At 45.3% G+C, this 27,830-nt stretch overlaps 1 protein-coding gene across 1 annotated transcript in view; it reads right to left on the bottom strand.

The window, feature by feature from the left end:
* VPS34 (vacuolar protein sorting 34) overlaps positions 1-27,830 on the bottom strand; it is a 133,600-nt gene that overhangs the window by 41,924 nt on the left and 63,846 nt on the right. The window contains exons 9-11 of the mRNA XM_086818209.1: positions 27,504-27,575; positions 27,204-27,345; positions 13,160-13,205 (exon numbers count right to left, since the gene is read on the bottom strand). Of these exons, the coding sequence (XP_086674335.1) occupies positions 13,160-13,205; positions 27,204-27,345; positions 27,504-27,575 (260 nt within the window). The remainder of the gene's footprint in view (positions 1-13,159; positions 13,206-27,203; positions 27,346-27,503; positions 27,576-27,830) is intronic.

Here is a 27,830-nt window from a genome sequence, read left to right as displayed (position 1 = left end):
CACCTGGGGAGAGTCTCCCTAGCTGCCTTGATTGCATCTCTGCTCTGCCTTCTTGTGAGCAAGAGAGGGGTTTTGTAGCCCAGTGGGCGTTATTTTTATAACTAATGAAAGGATCTTTTCTCGGAAGAAAAAAAAAACTTCATAGTCCCAGCTGCAATGTATGTGCATCCTCCCCTATCAAGAACTCAATCATCAACATAGAAGTGGTCTAGGTGGGCATAGATACATCTTGCATGTGAATGTCATCCTCAATCCAACACGGTCCCTTACCTGTAAATAAAGAGAGTATAAATCTCTCCCATGCAGCTCTCTCCGCAAGGTGCACCACCTCTTCATGTCCTCCTCTTGGCTAATCGACCATATTATAGTCTCTCCCAATGATTTGCATGCAGAAACCATTCTGTAAGAAGCTTCCTTGAGCTCTGCAGACACAAGGACACTTTCTTAAGAGAGCTAACGGCCCCAGCCACCCCGACCCCTCCCTCGCCAGCCAACCATCACCAGCTTCTTCCAAAACCAAGAGGGGGAGGACACCCATATAGTGGATCCCGTAGACCCACCCTGGCTGCTGTGGACCACCTCGCCTGAGAGGAATTACTTTGGATCAGACACTTTCTTGAGAGAGCTTCCGCCCCAGCCACCCTGACCCCTCCCTCGCTAGCCAACCATCTCCAGTTTCTTTCGGACCTAGGAGGAGGACACCCATACAGTGGATCTCGTGGACCCACCTCGGGCTGCTGTGGACCACCTTGCCCGAGAGCAGTTACCTTGGACTGGACACTTTCTTAAGAGAGATTCGGCCCCAGCCACCCTGACCCCCCTCGTCAACCAACCATCACCAGCTTCTTCCGGACCCAAGAAGAGGAGGACACCCATACAGTGGATCCCGTAGACCTACCTTGGGCTGCTCTGGACCCACCTTGCCTCAGAGGAATACCTCGGACCGGGCCTCAAGATTCTGTTGAAATACACAAGTGAATAGGGTGTCTGCAGGAACAAGCCCTTGGTTAGAGGCTGTAAAAGAGAATCTATAAATGTGACAGAACCTTTGAAAAGGTAAGAAGAATCTACTGGGAGAGAATACAGGGTAGCATGAGAAGATTTAGGAAGTATGGAGATATTCTGGGAGAGGTGGAGAGAATCAAGCAAAAGAGGTGGAGTGAATCAAGGAGAAATCAGTGGGATTAGATGCTTGGATGTAAACTCTATAAATTGAGGCATTGGCCTAATGAGAATTTGCTGGTTTTTGATTATCCATGTCTACATTAAGCTATTAGTTAATTGCTCACTAATTACGTCTTAATTATTGTCTAATCACTTTGTTAATGATGTTGATTCTAGTATTTGATCCACCATAGCTCATCACATTGCTGTAATTTTAACATGTTATCAGAGCCAAGCCAGGAATCCATCAAGTTTATGAGTCCATTATCTAGTTAATCAAGATTAGTAGATAATTAGAAAATAATCAAATTTTTAGTTATTTTCAAGAAGCCTTCTGTACCCCCAGCTGGTGGAGGAGCTCTATCTCCTTACACACATCAAATTAGCCCAAATGCTTCTAGCCCAACATAGCCAACTTGGTAATGCTCCAGCCAGTTCAATCAACGCAGCAAACCGCCCACGCAAGCGCCAGATTTTCACTGATTAAGAGGTGCCGTTTTTTTGTAGCAAATCAGAGTTTTCTACTTCATCAAATCAAATCAACCTAATTCCTCTTAGCCCCAGGGGTTTTCAAGCATGCTCTACAAGTTGGTGAAGTCAAAATTTGATTTGATCAAGTCTACAGTGAGATCCAAGCTCTTCATCAAATTTGCAGGTGACTTTGGTAAAACAGAGATAAAGCATTCAATGTTTGGTCAAATCTTGTGTTTCTTGGCTTAATCCTCTACTAGACTAATTGCTATTGATAGCCTTGAAAGGATTTGCGCTCATTTGAACTCTAAGGCCTCAGATCTAGGCTCCCTGCATACTCTGTTTTTTGCACACAAAACAGAGGATTAATTTGCTAATCAATGATTAATCAGTGCTAATCACTGTATTTTGGTGCAATTGAGGGTTCAAATTAACCATTAGGTATCTGATACAGATCCCTATAACTTCATATTGCAATTCGGAGTTAGTTTGATACTCCAACCATTCCGTACAAATTGGTTACCCTTGATTTAATGTAATTTCTGGTAAAATTATGCTGATAAATTTATGGTAATCATCATTTTGCATTTAACCCTTGGTTAATGCCTGCAAATCTCACTCAAATTCAAGATTATTCACAGCCAGAGTTGCATTTGGAATGTGCATAAGAATGAATGCCATATGCATTATGTATTGGGCACATTGCATCAGTGTAAAAATGGGATCAGACACTGTCCTTGTCCAGAATAAGGCAAGAGGTAAGACCTCCCGAATAGATTTGGGTTTGCATTGCATAATGATACAAGATAAACATCAAAAGCCCAAAAGAACTGTCAACAAAACATTTAAACATGCTGCTCACATGGAGCAAGAACTGACGGACAAGCTCATGGCCCCAGCCATGAAAGAAGAAGAACATCTCTTTCCAAGAGGAAGATCCACACCAAGAAGAAAAGCTAAAGGAAGACATGGACGCGTGAAGAGAAGCTGCCACAACAAGAAGACTGAAAGAAGAGGAAGACATGGACGCGTGAAGAGAAGCTGCCACGACAAGAAGACTGAAGACAAGAGAAGATGTGAGGCTCCAAAGAGTGAGGAGCCATGTAAAAAGCTCTAAGAGAGAGAGAGAGAGAGAGAAACCCCACAACCCAATGTAACCTCTCCCAACAAAGTAAAACCACCTCTGAGCCACCGATGATGTAGGCCACGTGGTAGATGTATGTGTGAGCACTTTAGTCAAGGTCGCGGTAGTAGCCTTGGACACATAGAGAGAGAAAGTGTCAAGGACTATGAGTTTAGGGACTTGAGGCACTGGTCGCGGGCTATCAAGTAAGAGAGAAACTTGGTATAGGGTCCAGGTGTGCTAAGTTAACTTGAGGGGAGGTGTGCTAGACACTGGTCGCTCGCGGACTATCAAGTAAGAGGGAAACTTGGTATAGGGTCCAGGTGTTCTAAGAGTATTCACTTGAGAGGAGGTGTTGAAATACACAAGTGAATAGGGTGTGTGCGGGAACAAGCCCTTGGTTAGAGGCTGTAAAAGAGAATCTGTAAATGTGAGAAAACCTCTGAAAAGGTGAGAAGAATCTACTGGGAGAGAATAAAGGGTAGCATGAGAAGATTTAGGAAGTGTGGAGATATTCTGGGAGAGGTGGAGAGAATCAAGCAAAAGAGGTGGAGTGAATCAAGGAGAAATCAGTGGGATTAGATGCTTGGATGTAAACTCTAAATTGAGGCGTTGGCCTAATGAGAATTTGCTGGTTTTTGATTATCCATGCCTACATTAAGCTATTAGTTAGTTGCTCACTAATTACGTCTTAATTATTGTCTAATCACTTTGTTAATGATGTTGATTCTAGTATTTGATCCACCATAGCTATTAGTTAGTTGCTCACTAATTACGTCTTAATTATTGTCTAATCACTTTGTTAATGATGTTGATTCTAGTATTTGATCCACCATAGCTCATCACATTGCTATAATTTTAACAGATTCCGCCATGTCCGATGCCCCTGGCCCCGCAGATGTCGGCCATGATCCCCTCATCACAGCTCCATATCTAAGACATGCTCCAACGCCATCGAGCTACCTTTCCACCCAACGTAGTTGAGGGAGAGCTCTCAGCGAACTGCTCCTGGTATTCCACAATGAGATTTCCATGGACACTTATGAATCACTTCAATGAGATAGTTTTGTTTTGTTTATATTTTACTTTTTGTTCCATGATGAGATATGCCATGGACATTATTGTATCGCTTTGGTCCCATGAGACCAGAAAGTGTGACTATATAGAATCTTGCCCGAATGATTGCATGGGCTGTCATCTAATTTGTGCTCCTGAGACAAGTCCTGAGGGACCAACTCCACCCTGCAGTTAGAGATGGCCTGATTGACATTTTTCTCATGCCCATGAGACATTCTTCATGAGTGAAGAGAGTGAAAGGTGCGACCACGTTGATGCACCACCACTCAGCTGGATCCCCTTGCATAAGTAGCCGCCTGTGCAGAGAAGTGAGCGTAGGGAAGTCCTCTCAAAAGAAAAGTTCTATGTCAGTGCATGGGTGAAATCTCCCTATCACTCATGTAACAAATCATCTCCTAGGAGAGGAATTCTCCCCTAGGAGAAATCCTCTCCTAGGGGAGGAGGGAATACGATGTGACCTATACCCCACCTGTGAGGAGTCGGCATCAGGATTGGCGACAAGGGTTGGGATGCTCCACATCTGGGGCGTCTACTCTCCCTAACCATCACCCAACGTTGGGCTATTGGGGTGCTGGAGCATCCGGAAGATGAAGGCATCTATTGTGCATGTCTACCGCATCTCCTTGAGAACCTCCAATCCCGTACCTGAGAGTATGTAGGATGAGAGCCATGAATCCGACCAATAAGGGTTTGTTGTGTTTCCTGTTCAACATTACTCTAAAGGACACGAAGCTTGTCTTGGAAGAAGCTAATAGCTCGCCCAGCCACCGATGGGGTTGAAGAGGGATTGGCTTTGGCAGACACCATGATACGGAATGGACAACTTGAACATGATAAGATGTCTGCACATGCTGATGTGGGGAGAGAGAGAGAGAGAGAGAGAGAGGACGGGCTGAGAAGTGAGGCGGAGAGGAGGGCACGAGGTGAGAAGAGGCAAGGGAAGCGGACAAGCGCATGAGGGAGGCGATCAGCAAGAAGAAAGGGGGGGGGTGTGAAACCGGCCTTCCGAAATCTGACGGGCGGTAAAACAAACACTCGCACACAAAACACTTCATCACCCATGGGAACTTGGAAAAGGAAAACAAACAAGGGAGCTAGAGTGCTCCTGCAAATAGTACAAGGACACCGATTGGTCCCAAAACGCAGTGGCACCCCTTGTGGTATTTCTTTACTTGAACAAATTTGAGTACAAAGTACAACTTGTCGAATCCTCTACCAATAGGATCCCTTATAGTTTCACCCAGGACTTCCGAATAAGAACTCTCGTTATCACAGCACAGCATTCCATAGAGAAGGCACACCTGTACAACATCTCCCTGCTTGAAAAGGTCTTCTCCATCTCTACCATGGATCCCTCAAACCCTTTCCTAAACAACAGTAGGACTGTACCAAACCATATGTCCTTCCCTATAGTCACAGCTTGCATGTAACCTCGAGAAAACTATAACCTGTCCACACGAATCCAAAGACATGCTTTCCACATGAAACCAAAGACCTGTATCAGATAAACCAAAGACCTGCATCCCATAAACCATAGGCTTGTTTCCTCGATACCAAAGTCTTGTTTCCTCTCGAAAACCAATGTCCCGTTTCCATGACAGATAAACCCACATATGCACCATCCAATCACGCTGCCAAACATCTAGAGAGAGAAAGATAGAGGACGTGTCAAGCAATCCCTGAATACACATAAGTCCAAGACGAAGAGTAACAACACATCTCTTCCAAGAACATCATCCTGTGCATCTTAGCTTGATCCTCTGTATCCCAATCTCGTAAACAAGGCCTGCAATCCACGAATAAAGAACTCTCTGACGGAGGTGTCGATGATGATCTGGCACACGGCGAGAGCGATCATGGAGGTCTTGTTGGTGCCGAAATGGGCTAGACGATAACGTCATGGTTCTAGATGATGGGACGGTTAGCAGGCTACTGAATGGCCGAAGGCCTCTCTAAGCCGTAGGTGTAGATGCCCCGCAGGAGCTCATCCCGGACACCCATCGCGTCGGAGCTACTGTACATCTTCACGCCGGGACTTGTCTCATAGGCCATGCCATCCTTGTCCACCAACGCCCCGCCTCCACCACCACCTGAGACTACTGCTCCACCTGCACCACCACCACCACAGACCATCGCCCTGCCTGGCCACTTTCACACAGGCAGCCGCCATGTGCATGTGGACTGCTCCGCTCTGCCAAACGTCGCCTGCCTGACTACCTCCACATACGCAGCCCGCCTGGTGCTCACAACCCGCCTGGCTGTTTCCTTGCGCGCAGCCGCCTGCCGCCCGTTGGCTGGTTGTAGCCCGCCTGGTGCTCACAGCCGCCTGGCGCCCGTTGCTAGTTGTAGCCCGCCTGGCGCCTGTTGTTGGCTGCAGCCCGCCTGGCTGTTTCGCTGCTGTGCGCCCATCTCTTGCACTGCCTTCTCAAACCAGTGGGCATCACCTTCTTGAACGTGCTCCTTGGTGACTGGCTACTATCGTGCATCCTCACCCTCGCTGCCTTGCCTACAATGGTGTCTCGGATGCCATGCACCAACGACCAGCCAACCGAAGAGTAGAAAAAGCGCCTTACACCACCCACGATTCTGCAATCATGATCGCTAAGGTGATGTGCCACGCGCCACACGCCATACGATGATTTAAAATCTGCCACCCTTTGCCTTTTTATAACCAAAGATGCGATTCCAAACGCTTTTCTCCAAAAGCCAAAAGCAAAATTAGCAAAACGCATGCTTTAAAAAAATAATATTATTTTAAGCCTTCAAAGGTTTAAAAACCTTATAAACTTTAATATCCCTTTTGTCCCCTTTCACACTTGGGCTGGCCACATATGGGTTTCCTTTTCATATCCAAGCTGATTCCGTTCACACTGTCCATCCCATGCCTGTGCCCACCTGCCTGTTGTCCAGAGAAAAACACAGGGTCGTAACATACCCCCCTCTTGAAAAATAGCAAGCTGTTGGAAATAAGTGCTCACTAGGAGTACTTATAGTCTTGGTCATCTCACTGTATGCCATGTGGCACTCAGGGATTTATCCCATATGCACTCATGCTCAGCTCTTGTACTTTCCCCCTATATATTCAAGGGGTCACATCAATGGAATTATCTCAGTTTGCTTCATCCCTCTTGCACTTTTCCCCATGTTCTAGTTTTGTGTGATACCATGCTAGATTTCTAACATGGTATCAGAGCCATGTAGATTCCTCTTCTCCTCAGCCCTTTAGTCTAGATCTAGCCATAGATTTTCTCTAGGTCTAGCTTCCTTTTTAGCTTTGCCCCATCGGGGGTCTTAGATCCAGCTCTAGCTACTCTCCTCTCCTATTCTTTGAGGTGCTGCTGATCTGCCACAAGCTGCCCTCGACATGATCTGCTGCAGCAGCCTGCTATGGTGTCGCCCTTCTCTATACTGCTGAAACAGGCCGCTCTCCTGTTCTACAACGAGTCTTCTGCTGCTGCTGAATCTGCTCAACATCTCCAGCTCCTATTCGACACGACTCTACTGCCCTGATGTCGCCCATATTTTCTGCAGTCGACAGTCCCTGATCCCGCCATGGAGCTACTTCTTTGCTTCGAAATAATTCTGGTGCTGCCTTGCCTCAACGTGATGCTCATATGCCCCGTTATTTTTCTGCCCCGCTTCTGTTCAGCAAGCAGGCCGACCTGCTCTCTTTCCCTGGGGTCATCTCCATTTTCCTCATTATGCTACAGCAGCAGGCCGCTTCTGTCGACACCTTTCTTGCTGCTGGTGCTGCAACAACAACTTGTTTTTATTCTCTCAAGGCTGCGCACCTCTTGTTTTTCAGTATGGGCAGCCCCCATTCTCTGTTCAAGACATATTCTCTACTGGCTGCTCCACTCCTATATCAAAACGAGGTATTAGTTGGTGCTCTTTTGCTTCTGACAGGCCCGTATGCCTTTCTCTCTGCAGCAACATTTCCTCTAAGAAATCTCTGTTTGCAGCTGCCTTTCTCTCGGGTTACCCCCTGGATAGCGTGTCTGTGGCATGGGCTTGAAAGGGTGGAAGACCTGAGGTAAAAACTAAAATGGATTATCCTTTGTATGCTGCAATATTCTCAGTTCTATTTTATTCTTAAAAATTAATTTTCAGAACTGAATTTTATCTTGTAAGAGAACAGACACTGCCCATCAAAATAGGGGTAAGACCTTCTCATTTCTGATGCTGTCTCTCATTTATTTATCTTTGGCATCTCTTCTTGGGTACTCTGCCCTTGCTCTCTGCATAAAAAAACCTTTTTTTTCTCTCTCCTACTTTGGTCACCACATGATGTAGGCCAAAGAGGACCCTGTTCTGGACTTACCTTCCCATCTCTCTCATATTTGTCTATGTTTTTCATGCTATCTACCACCATTGATCACCAATGATGTAGATCATGGGGTAATATCATGTCTATTTGTCTACATGGACTTATCTTTGTCCCTATCCAAGAGGCACCCCTGCATTACCCACTCTAGCAGGAGGATTGACCTTGAGGAGGGATTATCTATCAAGGTCCATCTCTCTGTCTATCTACAATCAGTCAGTCTCTTTGTCTATGTGTCTATCTTGTGTGATCTTACAGTCATATGTCTCTGACACTCTGTCTATCAGTCTATATGCCTCTCTTTTGTGGATTAGCTACCCACATTCTCTTTGGCATATTGTCTATGTCCCCATTTATCTTCTATTTGTCAGTCTCTCTCATGTCTATCTGAAAGTCTCTCTCTCTGTGGGACCACTCTATTGGCTGATTGTCTCTCTCTCTGTCTGTCTATGATCCACTCTTGTCCCTACCCTTGTGGACCCATATGAGGATATCACTTGAGGAGGGGTGTCTCAAGATCTTTTGTCTCTCATGTCTTGTCTCTCAGTCTATCAGTCTTTATGTCTGTCTTCTAGTCTTGTCCATCTTGTCTTCTAGCTTGTCTCTCAATCCTTGTCTAGTCTCTCTGTCTTGGTCTTATCTTTTGTCATGTCATAGTCTTGTCTTTTTGTCTTCCTCCTAGTGTCCACTTAAGGAGGGTGTTGGAAATAAGTGCTCACTAGGAGTACTTATAGTCTTGGTCATCTCAGTGTATGCCATGTGGCACTCAGGGATTTATCCCATATGCACTCATGCTCAGCTCTTGTATTTTCCCCCTATATATTCAAGGGGTCACATCAATGGAATTATCTCAGTTTGCTTCATCCCTCTTGCACTTTTCTCCATGTTCTAGTTTTGTGTGATACCATGCTAGATTTCTAACACAAGCGTCCTCGATTGCACTTAATAACACAGTAAGCATCCAATGAAGAAAGAGTCCCCACTATATAAAAGCAATGGCGCTCCAGTGCATCTGGGTGATGAACAATCATCTTGGACAATAAGGCCACCTTGTCACATCAAAGTGACACAAACAAAAGTCTAAAACCAAGTGGAAACACGTAACTTGTGTTAGCCAAAAAAAAATCATGCATCATTCTACATATGACAAACATATGCATGACACATATATGCATTTGCAAAAAATATGCTCCTCAAGATGCTCTACCCACTCCAAAATAACAGTCTCAAGGTTGCTCACAAGCCTTACACCCATGGGCATTCCTGCAGGATCCACGACTGAAGGTACAACATGAGCATATAAAAGCACTCAATGCATCTAAACTATACATCCACTAAGTACTTCCCACATATGTCCCATGGCCATCCCGCAGGAGTCACACTCAGTGATGCTTCCATGAACATAATAAAGTACTTGATGTATCATACCAACATACATGCATCACACCACACAATCCAGAGTATTACTCAATGTATTCTCAAGGGTACCAGGATCCAATGGCACCAGAATACAATAATACCTCAAAAAGTGTATAAATACATGCACAAATAGAGTTCACTCCATATATGAACCAAACCAACTCTAGGACTGCTCGCAAGACTTATGCCCTTCATAGAGTCTCGAAAAGTTAACTCAGGTTGTTGCAAACTTTGAGCTAAACCAAGCCATGCCATTCCAAAGGAAACCAACTCCAAAAATAGCATCATCTGATGTGATTAGTACACAATATCATAGAAGTCACATAAGCAGATGTACTGTCAGCCTCAGTACCTTCGGGTGAATACAAAGATGTCACCAAGCGACTCCTAGATGAAAACTGAGCCTATCTATAACAAGGGAGCAGAGGTGCTACCCCCCTCTTGAGCATCAGGCAATGCTCCAGACCCATGCTCTGTTGAACCTGAATGAGCCGTAGCAAGAGTCGGCTCCAACTCAAAGGCATCAAGATAAAGCTGCAATACCTTAGGTGAATCTGCTAAGTCACCCTCCTCCATCCACTTCGCATCCATCGGTGAACTTCACAAGATAGCGACGGAAAACTTTACCTTGTACCTTTTTTTCCTTGTGTGCCAGTGTCTGCTCGGGAATAAGAACCTCATCAAGTTCCTCTGCTTCCGTCTGAGCCTCATCTGATACATCCACAGGCACCCAAAACCTGCTTGCACTCCACCCAAGTAGTAAGCACAAGTCCCTGATGAAGCATAGTAGATCACCACTACTAAACATAGAAAGAAGCTGCCTTCTGAACCCCATGAAGCCTCCGTGAAGATACCACCGGTTACAAAGTGTCGAAAGCCATAGCCTTCAACCCATGTTTTGCACCATAACACTTCAACTGCTTCTTGTTCCTAGCTGACTACTTCCTGTCCTTGGTATCTTTTCACCGGAGCCTCATCTTCATCTTTTGCTCTTCACCTCATACAGGCAAAGACACATAATCCTGCACTATCTCCTGCACTGCCTTCTCACTTTCCTCATGTAGAAGCTTTTAAACCACGGGCTCGCCTCCCTGAGAAAGTAAACGATATCCCGGCAACGGAACCATTCGAGCGGCCTTCAGAAATCTGACGGGCGATGAAACAAACGCTCGCAATAAAAACAATTCATCACCCATGGGAACCTGGAAAAGGAAAACAAACAAGGGAGCTAGAGTGCTCCTGCAAATCGTACAAGGACACTGATTGGCCCCAAAACGCAGTGGCGCCCCTTGCGGTATTTCTTTACTTGAACAAATTTGAGTACAAAGTACAACTTGTCGAATCCTCTACCAATAGGATCCCTTATAGTTTCACCCAGGACTTCCGAATAAGAACTCTCGTTATCACAGCACAGCATTCCATAGAGAAGGCACACCTGTACAACATCTCCCTGCTTGAAAAGGTCTTCTCCATCTCTACCATGGATCCCTCGTACCCTTTTCTAAAGGGCAGTACGGTTGTACCAAACCATATGTCCTTCCCTATAGTCACAGCTTGCATGTAACCTCGAGAAAACTATAACCTGTCCACATGAATCCAAAGACATGCTTTCCACATGAAACCAAAGACCTGTATCAGATAAACCAAAGACCTGTATCCCATAAACCATAGGCCTGTTTCCTCGATACCAAAGTCTTGTTTCCTCTCGAAAACCAATGTCATGTTTCCATGACAGATAAACCCACATATACACCATCCAATCACGCTGCCAAACATCTAGAGAGAGAAAGATAGAGGACGTGTCAAGCAATCCCTGAATACACGTAAGTCCAAGACGAAGAGTAACAACACATCTCTTCCAAGAACATCATCCTGTGCATCTTAGCTTGATCCTCTGTATCCCAATCTCGTAAACAAGGCCTGCAATCCACGAATAAAGAACTCTCTGACGGAGGTGTCGATGATCTGGCACACAGCGAGAGCGATCATGGAGATCTTGTTGGTGCCGAAAAGGGCCTAGACGATAACGTCTTGGTTCTAGATGATGGGACGGTTAGCGCGCTACTGAATGGCCGAGGGCCCCTCTAAGCCGTAGGTGTAGATGACCCGCAAGAGCTCATCCCGGACACCCATCGCGTCGGAGCTGCTGTACATCTTCACGCCCGGACTTGTCTCATAGGCCATGCCATCCTTGTCCACCTGCGCCCCGCCTCCACCACCACCTGAGACTGCTGCTCCGCCTGCACCACCACCACAGACCATCGCCCTGCCTGGCTACTTTCACACAGGCAGCCACCACGTGCATGTGGACTGCTCCACTCTGCCGAAGGTCGCCCGCCTGACTACTTCCACATACGCAGCCCGCCTGGCTGTTTCCTTATGCGCAGCCGCCTCTGGCGCCCGTTGCTGGTTGTAGCCCACTTGGTGCTGGTTGCTGGCTGCAGCCTTCCTGGCTGTTTCGCTGCTGTGCGCCCATCTCTTGCACTGCCTTCCCAAACCAGTGGGCATCACCTTCTTGAACGTGCTCCTTGGCGACTGGCTGCTGCCGTGCATCCTCACCCGCGCTGCCTTGCCTACAGTGGTGCCTCAGATGCCGTGCGCCAACGACCAGCCAACCGAAGAGTAGAAGAAGTGCCTTACACCACCCACGATTCTGTAATCATGATCGCTAAGGTGATGCGGCACGCGCCACACGCCATACGATGATTTGAAATCTGCCACCCTTCGCCTTTTTATAGCCAAAGATGCGATTCCAAACGCTTTTCTCCAAAACGCCAAAAGAAAAATTAGAAAAATGCATGCTTAAAAATAATAATATTATTTTAAGCCTTCAAAGGTTTAATAAACTTTAAAATCCCTTTTGTCTCCTTTCACACTTGGACTGGCCACATATGGGTTTCCTTTTCATATCCAAGCTGATGCCATTCACACTGTCCATCCCATGCCCATGCCCACCTGCCTGTTGTCCAGAGAAAAACACACGGTCGTAACAGGGGGGGGGGGGGGTGCGGGGGGCTGGATGGCGGGCTCCAACGTGGGGCGGGAGTGATGGAGGACAATGCAGACCCAGAGAGGCGCCACCATCTCCACAAAAGAGCTAGTATCGATGGGGAGGCATCTGATTCGAGGTGAGGTGCCTCGAATCAGATGCCCTCAATCTTGCGAGAGAGCATCGAGACCATGGAGGAGCAAATGATAGTTCCTAGTCGGCTATGAGGATTGTGGAGGTGCATGAAAATTCCGATATCTCCCTCATTTAGGGGTGCCATTTCTATCAAGCTGACCCTGAGCAGGGTTTACTTGGCATGTCTTAGCATTGGGAATTCAAATTGGCTTATCATTATCATGCAAGGAAGAAATTCAGTTAGAGATGCAACTCAGCTACCTAATCACGCCTTATTTCTATTTAAGTTGTGCATAGACTTCATGGACCTACGAAATCTATATCTAGGTCAAAAACAGGTTATGTTTGATCCTGATTAAGGACTCTAAACTTCATTCCAGTGTTGAATTAAATCTCAGAGACTTCCTTAGAGGAGTTATCTGGGTTTAATATTGTAATTCAATGAGATGAAGAAAACCTGTAAAGCATAGAAAGGTGGCAGAGGCTTCCATTTTGCAAGAATCCTGCAGGAGAGATAATTTTGTTAATAGAAACTGGATGTAATGTAACTGGTTGTCTTAATATCATGTTGCATGTCACTAAGAAGAACAGTTTCATATCCACATCATCTTTTTTTTAATCTCAAAAAAAATATATATGGGACCACATTCTTCTTAGAGAATGCAACTATGAACTTAAGACATCCAGTTACCTTGCTTTAGAGAACAATGCTTCCTTATTCAGTTGTTAAAACTCTTCATCTCTCTTTTTTTGCAAGAAAGAGCCTTCTATTAAGTAAGAAAGAATCAATACAAAATCACGGCTAGAAGCTGGAAATGCTCATCACAGAGTGTAAGGTAATCGCAGTCAGTCAGGGGCATGGTGATCCAAAGAGGGCCCAATAGGAGTCGAAGAGAAGATGATCCCATGATCCCACTCCCTCATGAAAAGAACGCGCTTAGAAAGTCCCTGTTTAAGGACCCAAGTGGCCATAAGGGTATGAATAATATCTCCCCAAATGGTACAAATGCACTGAGTTTCATCAATCTGCATGCCCTCAATTTCCTCGGTGTATCTCGCCCTCCACAATCTGCCAGGTATAGATGCTGGGCAATAATCTCCCAGGTGGTATCAAGTCTCCCGAGGGGCGATGTGAAATGTGACCGAGGAATATCCTCAAGTGTGAAGCTCTAGGCCATCCTTCTGTGGATCATGATGTCCAAGTGATGGTCCTCGGCCTCAAAGAAAACCTGAGGTCCAGAATGAGTGAGCTAAGCAATGGAGCCCGAAGTGATGCAGATAGTACCTCTCCTCAATCTGCCTAAGAGCTGAGCTATGGAGCTCCATATCCTCTGGGAAACTCTGCAACCCCAGAAACAATGTTGTACAGTCTCATAGGCTATCAAGCATCGAGGGCAAGCTAGATCCGCACCAAACTCGCATCTACTAGGTACTCTAGGGACTAGCCAGGTAGTCTGGAGCCCAGTGGACTATCACATGCCATAAATCCAAGCATTGTCCACACATCAAAAACAGCACACAAAGTCAATATGCAGTGCACAAGTAATGATCCTCTCGTTCATGGATTGTCATGTCTGGTATCATCGGAAATTGTGCTGAGCTATCTGGTTTCCGAGAAAAACTACTCACACTATCGCTCAAGGCCATCTAGTCACTAAGACCGCCCGACTATGAAATCCAATACAGTCATCTAGGCCATCTGGTCGCAACGACCGCCCGACTGCGAAGTCCAATACTGTCATTTAGGCCATCTGGTCACTAGGACCGCCCGACTGTGAAGTCCAAGATATCTGGCATCGTTGCCATCCAATGGGTCATCTGGCCTTCCATATACAAATCTCATTCTGGCATTGTTACCATTAATGGGTCATCTGACATCGTTGCCACCCAAAGACAAATCTTGCTCCTTGGACTATAGGGCATCATTGCCACCCAAACTAGTGCATGTCCAAGTAACCATTATACGCAGAATAATGATCAATTCCAGTCCAATATATATACAGTGAAGAGGGCTAGAGACACAATCCCTCCCTCTTGAATCTGTCTTGATCGCAAGATGTCCATATATGTACTTCAAATACATCTGGACCAACCACTTCCTGATAAGCCCGTAGGATATCTGGATAGTCCTTGAAGTACTTCTCTGGCATCCATTTCACATCCAAAGTAAATAATTCTCTTATTCCAAGAGGAACTTTCTGACCACTTTCTTTTCTTTTTCTCACTGAATAAAACTCAATCTGTTCTGGCTCTTCCACCCCTGGTGGATCCTTCAATACAAGCTCCTCTAGGGGGTAACCCTGTACATGGTTCCAATAAACTGTCATGGAAGGCATTATGTATCCTTCAACCGATAACAAACATGGTTGATCTTCTTGGTATTCTGAGAAAGGTCCATATACCATCATTCCCTGACTTTGGCAATAAAATCCATAAACATACTCTCCCCTAGAACATTCAATGGGTGCAATAATCCGCTAGCTTTTGTTGGTCACACTTGACCTTCAAGCATTCCTGAACATAAAACTTAATGTTCTTTCTGCTAGTCCATTGAAGTACCTTCCCCCAAGCCTGTGTTGTAGACACTTTTGGTCTTCAAGTCCTTTGTTGGGTTTACTTCATAAAAGAACCATGCAAAGCTTTTGACTTTTCGGAGTGTCCCGGTTTGAAGTCCATCTTGCCAATTGATGAAGGCTCCTTTTCCTTCCTTTCCTTTACATGTCCCGAAGAAGCTGCATCTGAGAGAGCGGGCCGAGGGATAGCCTCCCTATTTCCTCTACGAGAAATAGACCGGGTAGCTCTAAATCCTTCAGCAACAGTGACTCCTTTGGCCCGAAGATAGGCTTAGTAGCTTCAACTCCTTCGGCTTTGGTGGCTCAATCCTTGATGAAATCTTCAAACATTTGAGCCCTTCTTTGGTCTTGTTCCTTCTTGGCTCTCCAAGCTAGGAATTATTCATCTTGGATAAACTATCTAAACTCCTAAAAATCTCAGTACTCTATCGATGTCATGGCTGCTGTCTCATGGGAAATAGATTGTCGGCCTTGGTTCCCATCTTGAAGTCCTGGATCAGCCACATACTTGTTCCCTTCATTAGGCCCTTGGTATCCCTCTACCCTTGCAATGGTTTTGTCACCCCAAGAAAGTTTCTTCAAGCGAAATCCTACTCTGAATCCACTATAAGCCCAGCGGGGCGTGCCATGACAGATTCAACCACATGTCCAAGAGATAAAAATATATAGAGAGAGGGAAGAGAGAGAAGGGAATAGGGATCTTGTACAGTACACCACACTGAGTGGGGAACAAGCCCCGCCCTCTTTCAAGACTTTATTCAGGAACAATCCATGGGCACATTGACCAAGATCAATACAACAATGAATACAAAAGCAAACAAATATGCCGATGTAGAATCCCAAGTCGAAGTCGGTGTCAGGGCACGAGATCTCAGATGCCTAACAACCACGGGGATGACCCACAAGAATCTCTCATTGGGCTGGTATCAGATCCAATATCCAAGTCAAAGTCCAAATCCAAATCCAAGTCTAAATCCAAGTCCAAGTTCCAAGTCCAAATCCAAGTCCAAGTTCCAAGTCCAAATCCAAATCCAAGTTCCAAGTCCAAATCCAAACCCAAGTTCCGAGTCCAAATCCAAATCCTTGAGCAAGGAGGTGAAGCCAGTGGTGAGGTAGATTATGAAGATGATAACCTCCATAACTTCATGCACTTGATGCCCAAACAAGAGGGCTCTAGCTTGTTTTATACCTTGGGGAAGCCTTGCTTTTTACCAAACGCTTGTCCATGGTTTGGCTTTTCACTGCCCTCGTAGAAAAGCTACGGACCAGACTAAGAAAGCCAAGCAACTGCCCCCCAAGTCACATGCATGGTGCAGCCACTCAATTTTCCTATAAGTTGAGCTATAGAACCCCAAATATGTTATGCACTGCTGCATCCCCATAAACAATGATGTGCAGTCTCAGAATTTGCCACACATCTCGAGCAAGTAGATGCTACACCGAAAACCGATCTCCACTAATTGATGGGGAGACCACCATATGAAAATAACCAAAAGAAATGTCAAATCCCCACGGATCCCCCTCGTGATCGATCTTGGTTCGAACTCGAATCCTGCAAACAAACGAACAACAAACAAGCAAGGGGGTGCAGGCCTGACTCATCTCCCAACCATGACAGCCGTGGACGAGTCCACAGTCTTGGCTGTCCCCACCGAGCCACGAGCTGAGCTAACTACGTTGACGTAAAGACCAATCTCCTCCTCGTGACGTCCCATACCACCACGAAGCTGCCCTCACGGGCCCCGAGATTGCTGCCGGCCTCGGCTGCATAAAGCAGGTGCACGTCTGCACTAGATCCAGGCTCCAAGACCATAGAGCTCTCACAAACTCGCGAGACTCTCTATAATACAATAACTAACCTTGGCCACCCTTTTATAGGCTCTTGGCCGGTCATCAGGCGTCCACACTTGGGCGCCCGCCCGTCCATACTTGGGTGCCCGCCCGTTAGTATTTCCCTAACTCAGCTCGTCAATCAGCCTGCCTAGTTCCAAGCTTCCCCAAGCCTCGAAACTAGTCTTGCATGCGTGTAGCACACGGTAGATACCCACTGTGCACATGACATACTCCCCTTCCTCTAAGAGCTCACTCCTGAGCTCACTAAAAAGCCAGGGTAATCTCTTTGAAGAGAAGTCAATGTCTCCCATGTAGCGTCCTCCTCAACACGATCCTTCCACTTGATCTTGTATTCCGTGATAAGCGTATGACGCAATCTTCGTTCACGAAATCCAAGAATCTTTTCAGGTTCGTGCGGAATAAATGTCATGTCCTGGACATCTATAATTTCTTGAGGAGTAACTAACTGATCTGCTCCACCCAATACTTCCTTAAGTCTACTGACATGAAATACAGGATGAACTTTCACATGAGAAGGCAAATCCAATTCATATGCAACTGAACCAATCCGTCGTGTAACACGAAATGGTCCACAGTATCTAGGGGATAATTTCAGAGATCTACCTATCCGTAAAGTCTCGGAATCTTTCGGAACTCGTAAATACACCATCGTTCCTTCAGAGAACTCTCTAGGTGAACGATGTCTATTAGAATAAAACCTGTCTCGGTCTTGAGCACTTCTAATAGATTCCTTTGCAACTTGTAACATTTCCTGCATATCTTGCAAAAAATTACGTGCTGCATCATGCTGAAGTCCTGAGAATCCTACTGTAACAGGTGATCTTGGTTGAAAACCGTACATAAGCATGAAAGGACTAAACCCTGTACTCATATGCTTAGTACTGTTATATGCAAATTCTAACATAGGAAGATAATCCTCCCATGAACTTTGTCTTTTGGATACATATGCTCGAAGCATATCCTCCAAAATCTGATTCACTCTTTCAGTCTGGCCATCAGATTGAGGATGATCAGAGGAACTCAAATGCAAAGTTGTTTCCAACTTCTCAAAAACAAGTTTCCAAAAGTCACTCATAAACTTAGAGTCCCTATCACTGACTATGTCCTGCGGTAACCCGTACAGTCTAAACAATTGCTCGATAAACTGCCGAGCTAATTGCGTAGCTGTAATAGTCTTCCGGGTCGGTAAAAATCTAGCCAGTTTTGTCAAGCGATCTACCACAACCCAAATAGAATCGTGGCCTTGATGTGTTCTTGGCAATCCGGTAATAAAATCCATGGAAATACTTTCCCATTTATTACCTGGGATTTGCAAAGGATGCAACAACCCAGCCTGTCTAAAGCGTTCAGCTTTATTTGCCTGACAAATCTGACACTTGAGAACATAATCTTCTACATACCCTTTCATCTTCGGCCAATAAAAAGTGTGTTTCACTAATGATAGTGTCCTGTGTACCCCAGGGTGTCCAGCAGAAGGGGCGTCGTGACACTCCTTCAGAATCTTGGACCTAATGTCCGGGATCTGTGGTACACAAATTTTGTCATTACGAAATAGTAAACCATTCCAAATCATCCACTGACCTCCTGTAGCCTGAATGGTAGACTGCGCAGTCATCGAGTCTTGGTCAATCAATGAGCTCCCTTCCTGGATCTTCTGCCAAAATGGACCAAAATAACTATCAGTCCTGCAAAGCCCTCTCAATGACTGAAATAAGTCAGTAGAAATCTCGGTGAACGACAAAGTATTCACCTCTCTAATCCGACTAAGCGCATCTGCAATACTATTCATGGACCCTTTCCGATAACAGATTTCAAAATCAAAATCTTGCATTAACTCTGCCCAACGAGCTTTCCTGCCTCTCAAATCATCCGCATCACACACATACTTGATTGACTGATGATCAGTCAATACCACAAATTTGGAGCCATATAAATAATGTCTCCAAACCTTGAGAGCATTAATCACAGCATAAAGCTCCTTCTCAAGGGTTGGCCAACGAGATTGAGTGTCGTCTAGCTTTTTACTTTCAAAAGCAACCGGTCTACCATCTTGAAATAAAGCAGCCCCGATAGCATAGTCATTGGCATCAGTTTCAAGAACATAAGGCCGACTAGGATCAGGCAATGCTAAGATAGGTGCTTCCTTGACTTTATCTTTCAAAAGTCTGAAGGCCATATCCAAATCGCTATTCCAAGTGATAGGCTGATTGGACTTACGTCCACGACCTTTTAATAAGTCGGTCATGGGTAGTGTGAGCTGAGAGTACTCCCGTACAGATTTCCGAAGAAAAACAACAAAACCGAGAAAAGAACAAAGTTGTTTCACTGGTCGTGGTATAGGCCAGTCCAAAACCTTCTGAACTCGGTCATAGTCAATGCTCAATCCATCTCTAGTGATCTTGTGTCCCAAGTAAATGATGTCGGTCATAAAGAACTCACATTTACTGAACTTAGCATATAGTCGATTCTGTCTTAAAATAGATAAGACAATCGTGAGGTGTCTGACATGATCCTCAAGAGTACGGCTATATATCAAAATATCATCTAGGAACACCACCACAAATTTTCCCAAATGTTCACGAAAAAGATCGTTCATCATTTGCTGGAAAGTGGCTGGAGCATTGGTTAACCCAAAAGATAATACGAGAAACTCGTAATGGCCATACCTAGTCCGAAAGGCGGTTCTTTCGACATGCCTTTCATGAATACGTATCTGGTGGTAGCCAGTACGCAAATCTATCTTCGTGAAATATTTCGCTCCTGCTAACCGGTCAATTAGGTCATCTGATCTAGGGAGAGGATAACGGTTCTTAATGGTCAACTTGTTCAATCTCTTGTAATCTATACACATTCTCCAAGTATTGTCCTTCTTTCTCCTAAGCAACACAGGTGCACCCCAAGGTGATTTACGTGGACGGATCTGGCCCATCCTCAAATAATCTTCGAGTTGTTTAGCCAACTCATCTTCCTCAACTTGGCTCATCCTATAAGGTGGAATACTCACAGGATGAGCACCAGGGATCAAGTCAATACGATGATCTACTGCCCGTTCAGGTGGTAAACCCGATGGCAATTCCTTAGGAAATACATCTTGAAATGAATCAAGTATCTTTTGTAATTCTTTGCTTTCAAACACACTTAATTCATTCACATCCAAGGAAGGGATGAGAAAAGAAGAAAGTGGAATCAAGACACAATGGAAAGCGGTGTACAAAGAAGAATCCATTATATTTCCAAAATCAATAGTATTTACAAGAGGTCCCTTAGAGGGATGAATACAATCACCTAAAATACTATACTTGGTGTCCCTATGCTGAAAAAAAAAATATGACTAGACCAATCTATATGGACGTCAAGAGTCTTAAACCACTCAATCCCTAATAACAAGTCTACATTTTCCAGATGCATAACATAGCATTCCAGAGTATCTTTGTAGTCCTAAATCTGAATTGGAAGCATCTCCACTTTGCGATCCCAAACTTGTCTGCCCGCAGGTAGACGTACCTCATAGGTATGGTCGCTGAGTGTCGTATCAAGACTCAATTTCTGCACAAGTTTGTAGTTAAGAAAGTTATGCGAACTGCCAAGGTCTAAAAGAATGTGAATTTTATGGCCATTCACTTCTCCATAAACTCGGAGAAGATCATGCATGCCAAATACTTTAGAATTGAACAGACAATCAGAACAAGTACTAGGGCGAGAAAGTACAGTAATTGACGTACCTATCAAAGACAACTGGTTAGCTGCCTTTGGCTTGGGTCCTGCGTTTGACTTGGTACCCTTTTGCTTCGAGCACTCGTTACGCATGTGTCCTTTTTCTTCACAGATAAAACAACGTCCTTCCTTCTTGAGCTTCAAAGCCCTAAGGAGTCGTTTCTTCTTTGCTGGTGTCGAAGTTGAACTCTTCGAAGGTTGGTCCGAAGACTTGCCTTCAGTTGTGTTAGCCATAGGTGCGGAGAACTTTCTTTTATGCTTGTTCCCCTGCTCGGTAACGGGTTTCGACTTGGAAGAGACCATCGTATCATCATAGATACGAGCTGAATGAATGGCCTCGTCCAAAGTTTTACATTTGTTATTTTTAACCTGTAATCGGTACGAGTCTGATAAACCAGCTACGAAAAACCCCAACAGAGTAGTGGGATCCATCTTTGTAGCTTTCATCTACAAGTCACGAAACTTTTGGAGGTAGACCTCATAAGTGAGGTGCTGCGAGGTCATGGTCAAAGCTGAAAACCGGGCAACAACATCGTAGTCATCCTCTTTCTTGAGGAATTCTTTCTTCGAATTGTGCCCAAGTCGTTGGCTTTAGGTTCAGTTCTTTCCACCAAAGCAAAGCTTTGCCGGACAGGAAACCTGCTGCTAACTGTATCTTCTTTCCATCATCATATGGATGAAACTGAAAGTGAACTTGCCACTTGTGTAGCCACGTGTCCACGATCTCCTTGGTTCTCTGCTTTTGCTCGCCCCCGAACGGTTCCGGAGTAATATTGGGGTCTAAAGCTGAAGCCAAGGTATCCATTCTCGAAAAAGTAGAGAGGGTAGTGGTCAAGAGAGCGATGGAGTTCTGCAAAGCCTGCATCTGGGCTGCGATTTGTGCCTGACGTTCCGTCGAAGAAGCTTCGAGAGCTACTTTGAACTCTTGGAAATCTGATTTTGACACAAACTCGTCAAAAAGATCGGCATCGGTGCCTTCCGTAGCCGGCAAGCCTTCGCGTTCCACGAGGGACTCCAACTCTGATTCTTGGGTCGACATCGTGAAGAGGGTACGTGAAGAGAAAATTCGATCTTTGCACAATGAAAGTGCGAACGAACTTGAGAGCTTGAGAGCTTGAAAACTTGAGAACTTGAGAACTCGAGAGATGTGTGGCAAGAAGCCCACTTAAGGGGGTTTATAAAGGTTTCCCAAAAGCCAAAAAAAAACTCGAAAAGCTAGGCTTAGCTTTTGCTTTAGCTTTTGTGTTTTTTTTTCTTGAATAAATAAATATATATATATATATATATATATATATATATATATATATATATATATATATTAATATATATATATATATATGGATATATATATTCGCTTTTCCTTAAAAAAATAAACACCTTTGGAAACCTTGGAAAGGGGAGGACTTTTAATCCTTTAAAAAAAAATTTAAACTCCCCTAAAAAAACAAAAAACGAAAGCAGTAAAAAAAAACGTATGCTTTCGTAGCGTTTTTTTTTTCGCCCCTTGGATTAGCGCCGTCGGCGAGTTGCTGATGTCATCCATCGCCGTCGCCAACTGCTGCCGGCGCCTGTGCGACCTACGCCAGCCTCGCGTAGGCCTTGCCATGAGGCCATGTGGGCCTGGGCTGGCTGCTACGCAGCCTGGCCTGGCGAGCTACGCTGCCTGGCCTGGGCACTGCCTGGCCGGCCTGGGGTGGCTGCACAAGCCGCCTGGCTTGGCAGGCTTGGCCCCCCCGGCTGCCTACAGGCCTAGCCCGCCTGCAACGTAGCTGTTCGACTGTCATGTCAACACAAATCGGCCAGCAACCCACTCGCCAGCACTTCGTTCGCTCTCTCTCTCTCATGCGTTCAACGAAAGCAACTTGCTTTTTCTCTCTTTTTTTCAGTTTTCTCTCCCTGCAGTTCATGCGTATGCACAACAATTCACCTCTTCTTTGCAAAAGCAATCAACCCTTACTCAACCTACCATCTCCCATCAACATGGGGTTCTTTGATGAAGAAAAAACACATACAAAATCTGAAAACTGCAGTATGCACAGAAAAACAGCAAGTTTTTTAACACATACCGTTCTTCGACCTCTTCTTCTCTACCTACCGACTTGCTCGTTCACGAGGTATGCTCTGATACCACTGTCAAATCCCCACGGATCCCCCTCGTGATCGATCTTGGTTCGAACTCGAATCCTGCAAACAAACGAACAACAAACAAGCAAGGGGGTGCAGGCCTGACTCACCTCCCAACCATGACAGCCGTGGGCGAGCCCACAGTCTTGGCTGTCCCCACCGAGCCACGAGCTGAGCTAACTAGGTTGACGTACCGACCAATCTCCTCCTCGTAACGTCCCATACTGCCACGAAGTTGCCCTCGCGGGCCCCGAGATTGCTGCCGGCCTCGGCTGCATAAAGCAGGTGCACGTCTGCACTAGATCCAGGCTCCAAGACCATAGAGCTCTCACAAACTCGCGAGACTCTCTATAATACAATAACTAACCTTGGCCACCCTTTTATAGGCTCTTGGCCGGTCATCGGGCGTCCACACTTGGACGCCCGCCCGTCCATACTTGGGTGCCCGCCCGTTAGTATTTCCCTAACTCAGCTCGTCAATCAGCCTGCCTAGTTCCAAGCTTCCCCAAGCCTCGAAACTAGTCTTGCATGCGTGTAGCACACGGTAGATACCCACTGTGCACATGACAAGAAATGAGAGATTTGGCTCCTTTTGTATGAATGCCAAAGCCTATGTCAATATATGCACTGTATCACTAGAGAGATATCATAACTCTCCCAATGAGGCCTGAGAGTAGGGATCCTATGCATTTGTCAAGTGATGAGAAGCCTGACATTCCGAACTGTGAAACTGAAAAAGGGAAGGCTTTTCAATGGATCGAAGGCATCAATCCACTCTCATTCACCTAGATCCCACTGAATATATTTGATAGGACTACCACCATGTAGCCACAAACACCAAGAGCCATGAGTCACTATCTGAGGAGAAGGATCAATGAACCAGTGCTTCCCCAAACAACCAACAATCCTCACTGGACTAAGCCTAGTATCTGGGATGATCCCCTTCAAGCTACATCTACTCAATCCCCCTCCAGGCTGATAGAATAGATGATGCACTCTATAGCCTCCTGGCCCGAGAGACCAACGACCTGCAGAGGTATGCCTATTCTCGAAAAGACTCCCAGCCAACTCGGATGATAATCTTCATGAAAGGTCCCAGAGAGCCACTCATGCGGTATAGCTGCATCAATCTGATCAAATAAAAGGTCCCAGAGAGCCACTCATGTGGTATAGCTGCATCAATCTGATCAATATGTATGCGAGAGCCCCTAAGATGTTGAATGGATGCAACTCTCCGATCTACTGGAAGACCCTTAAAGGTCTTCCAAGCAAGAACTGTGTATGCACATCTCTCCCATCCTAGCCACTGCATGTAACGAGATGCACCAAATGGCCAACCGGCCTAATCCCTAATGAACTCGTTCCACATAATAGGTTGTCGGTCAGCCTCATCCAAAGACCTGGGAAGCCTTTGTCGCAAGAATGGTCTCATGCTTTTCCATGCTCTGACAAGGGCTACAGTAAGAGTGGAAGATGGTGCCCTGATATCAGCCTCTGTGAACAAAAAACGTGTGCTAGGCAGCCAATCTCTTCCAACAGTGTACATCCAGAAATCTGAGACAAGAAAACATCCTTCCAAGGCTCAGTGCTTGGTAGGAAACCTCTGACCACAAGTTTGCAAAGCAACACCCTGCCTTGAACATCCGGATCAATCCCCCTCTCGTCTGGGCTGAATATCTGTAAGCGAAGCTACCCTGGCATGTGTGTCTGTGGTGCCATCCAAACCCGACCAAACAAAATTGCAGATCAACCTCCACAATTGACCAATGCACGCACGAGAGAAGCACCAACAAGAGGCAATAAACCAAGCCAAGGCAAGCAATACCTAATTAGCCACCAATGCTCTAGAGGCTAAATCTAATCTCCTAGAGCTCCAATGAAGAAGCTTCTTCTGGATACTCATAAATACCAAAGCAAACTGCTGCGGAGGAGAAATATCAACCCCAACTTGGCATCCCAAATATCTAGCTGTGCATCCTCTACTAATCCAAGTAAAACCAAGCTTTGCACCCCAAGAAACTCTCAGTGAGTCGTTAATCCAAAAACCAACAGATTTGTGCCAATGAATGAGTTCCCTTACTGCCAAACAAAACTCTTCCAGTGCCACCTGAAAGGAACATAAACATGTGTGAGGCCTCCAAGAACATGGCTGTGTCATCAGCTAACTCAGAGTCAACCAGCTCCTCTTGACTACGAAGAGGCAACCTCAATCCAAAAATACCAGCAGTGGAGCGGAGGAAGATGCTCATGGCCTCTGCAACTATGATATATAATAATGGGGCTAAAGGGCAACTCTGCCGTACTGAGCGAGAGATCTGAAACCGCTCTCCTCTATCACTGTAAGCGGTTCATGAGCCAACTTCATGATTCCTATTCCCATGCTTTCGTCAACCTGTCCATGTGTTTGGGCATGTGTTCCATCATGTGAAATAGAGCTAGGAGGGCCAAATAGTTACAGTTGCAAAGCAAGGCTCTGCACTGGATATCTGCATCAATAATATTCAACCATCGTTCCTGCCTGAATCTGTCCGACTACTAATAGTTTGACATTCCTCAAAGTGTAGCTGAAGAAAGGCAAACTCTTCAAGGGATTGGCTGCATCAATACATTCCCGGCTTTCACAATCAACTGAGATGTGCTGCTCATATACACAAAGCCCGTAAGGAGGAGCCAATTCTTTCATATCAAAATGGGTATGCATGGCTCGATCCCGCGACAATGCCGAGCCAATTTCCAGATTTCTTCTGGCTGAGTCTGTGGTACTGAGTGATCCTCATGCTGAACTCTCTCACCTCCACGATCTACCTAGTGAGGGGGTGCAGGGGCTAATGATAAGCAAGGGCGGAGGGATCCTAGCCTCCTACATGGTGAGGATTCCTAGGAGAACTCTATAATTGTGGACATTGCTTTGTCAATTGCTCCATCCAGTGGTAGGGAAAGCATTGATTCCCAAGCCCTCAAGGATGATGGCAGAGCTATCAAGTCAAGGGAGACAGGTCTGGCGAGGGAGTTTCTTCGGGTTGATGATTTATTAGTTTAAGGGATGGATCCAATGGGGTCCCCTTTGCACGTGTTATGGTAGAGGGGGATAAACATGCACTCTTTCAGGGTGGATTCATGTCATTAAAGGAGAAGTAAGAACACATTAAAAATCGTTGTTAGTGGTGATGCCAACTGCTGCTATGCAAACGCCCTAAAACCACTTATCTACATTAAATGTGTCTACTCTGTGATGATTCCTATTGACAAATATAAATTGAATCAACAGATTCAAAGGCTGGTTGTATGAATCTGTTATCCATGCTCATAGTAAGCGTCTTTACACACCAACCCCTGTTCATCAAAAGCTAACAAGCTCTGGCAAGATCCTACAATGGGTAAGAGCATAAACATGAAGTCTCCTACCATTGACACCTTTAATCTGTAAAGACCCTGATAGTCTCTTGCCAGAAGACAAAGCCAGGCAGCCCACTCATTAAGTTATGAACCATCTTCTCTTACAACACATTTACTGCCAGCTGGTCTAGCAGTTTTAGTAATGCAAGCAACACCTTGAGGAATGCAAGACGGCTCCTCCTCCAAAGAATAACCTGTTCGTGTTATGTGCTAGACATTAACAAATATAATTCTTTCTGTTGCTCTTTTGAAATCCAATGCTTTCGGTTCAGTTTCTGCCACACAAACACTATGATACTACCTATGCAAATATCTTTGGCAAAGCAAGTTCCAATGTAAAAGGGCAGAGCCATGGCCATGGGGATGAGAATAAACTGGGTGACCTTTGTCAGGATCAAGTCCCGGACGACATTGATGATGATGCAAAGAATGAGAAGAAAAAGAGAAGGCAAGGCGGGGGCAAGGTAGTAAACCTTGCACTCCACACAAAGCCATCTCTCAGAAGATCACTACATGAGGGGCAGGGTATTCTGCAGCTTTCTGAAGATCCAAAATGTGGCCGGTGCAACAATGTAGCCAATGATTGTACCCAAAACTTCGATGCCTTCGCTCAGAAAATGAGCTAAAAGTGTTTGCAAACCTTTCCCAACCCCCTCTCCCTAATGCCGCCATGCATGGACATGTACACGCATTGGCATGTGTATGCATTCTATTGCGCGTGCACTTGCACACACACATATGCTCATGGGCATGCACATTCACTGCATGCATAGAGAGATTATTGGTAGACTTTTTAGCCAAAATCAACATTATTGAAAAAAAGAGAAATCAATAGCATACCTATGAGTCACCAGTACACAATGACGTCTGCTCCACGGAACTGACATGAGAAATTTGGGTAGTGCATGCGAATTCTCCATGAGTGCATGCCGTAATTGCCAAAGCACATGCTTTTGTGCTTCGGTCGGAGGAGTGATCACGTCTATTCATAAACAGAGAGCATTCCCTAGCTTAAGAAACAATTTTTGTTGTTAAATTCTAAAAACGCTAGCCTGTTTATAAAAGTGGAGAATCTTTACTTATTAAATGATGTCTTTTGATAATCTTTGTAGATGCAGCTGTCCTCCAAGCAAGACATACCCGAAGTTGATATGATTGTATCTAGCAAATCCATCTCCTCATCTGTTGGTGTTGGTGGATCATTCTCTTCATCTGTCCAACCAAGAGACATACGGTATGAGATGAAGTGAAATTTGCTGCCTCATGATCCCCTCTATTTATGCAATGAAGTCCATGATGAGGACGTCCTAAATAATTGCACTAGGTAGGATGCATGATATGACCCAATATTTACCAAAAAAAAAAAAGGATATGATCCGACATTCAACTCCTTTTAAAATGGAGCCCTACAAGAATTAACAACGATGGACATTTTGAGACTCTATGGGTGAGGTTGATGCCACTATA

The sequence above is a fragment of the Cibotium barometz genome, chromosome 24 (genome assembly GCF_041138505.1).
Source record: "Cibotium barometz isolate CiBa-2024 chromosome 24, ASM4113850v1, whole genome shotgun sequence".
NCBI classification, from domain to species: Eukaryota; Viridiplantae; Streptophyta; class Polypodiopsida; order Cyatheales; family Cibotiaceae; genus Cibotium; species Cibotium barometz.
Note: the sequence above shows the minus strand (reverse complement) of the source record. Positions and strands in the feature narration are given on the sequence as shown.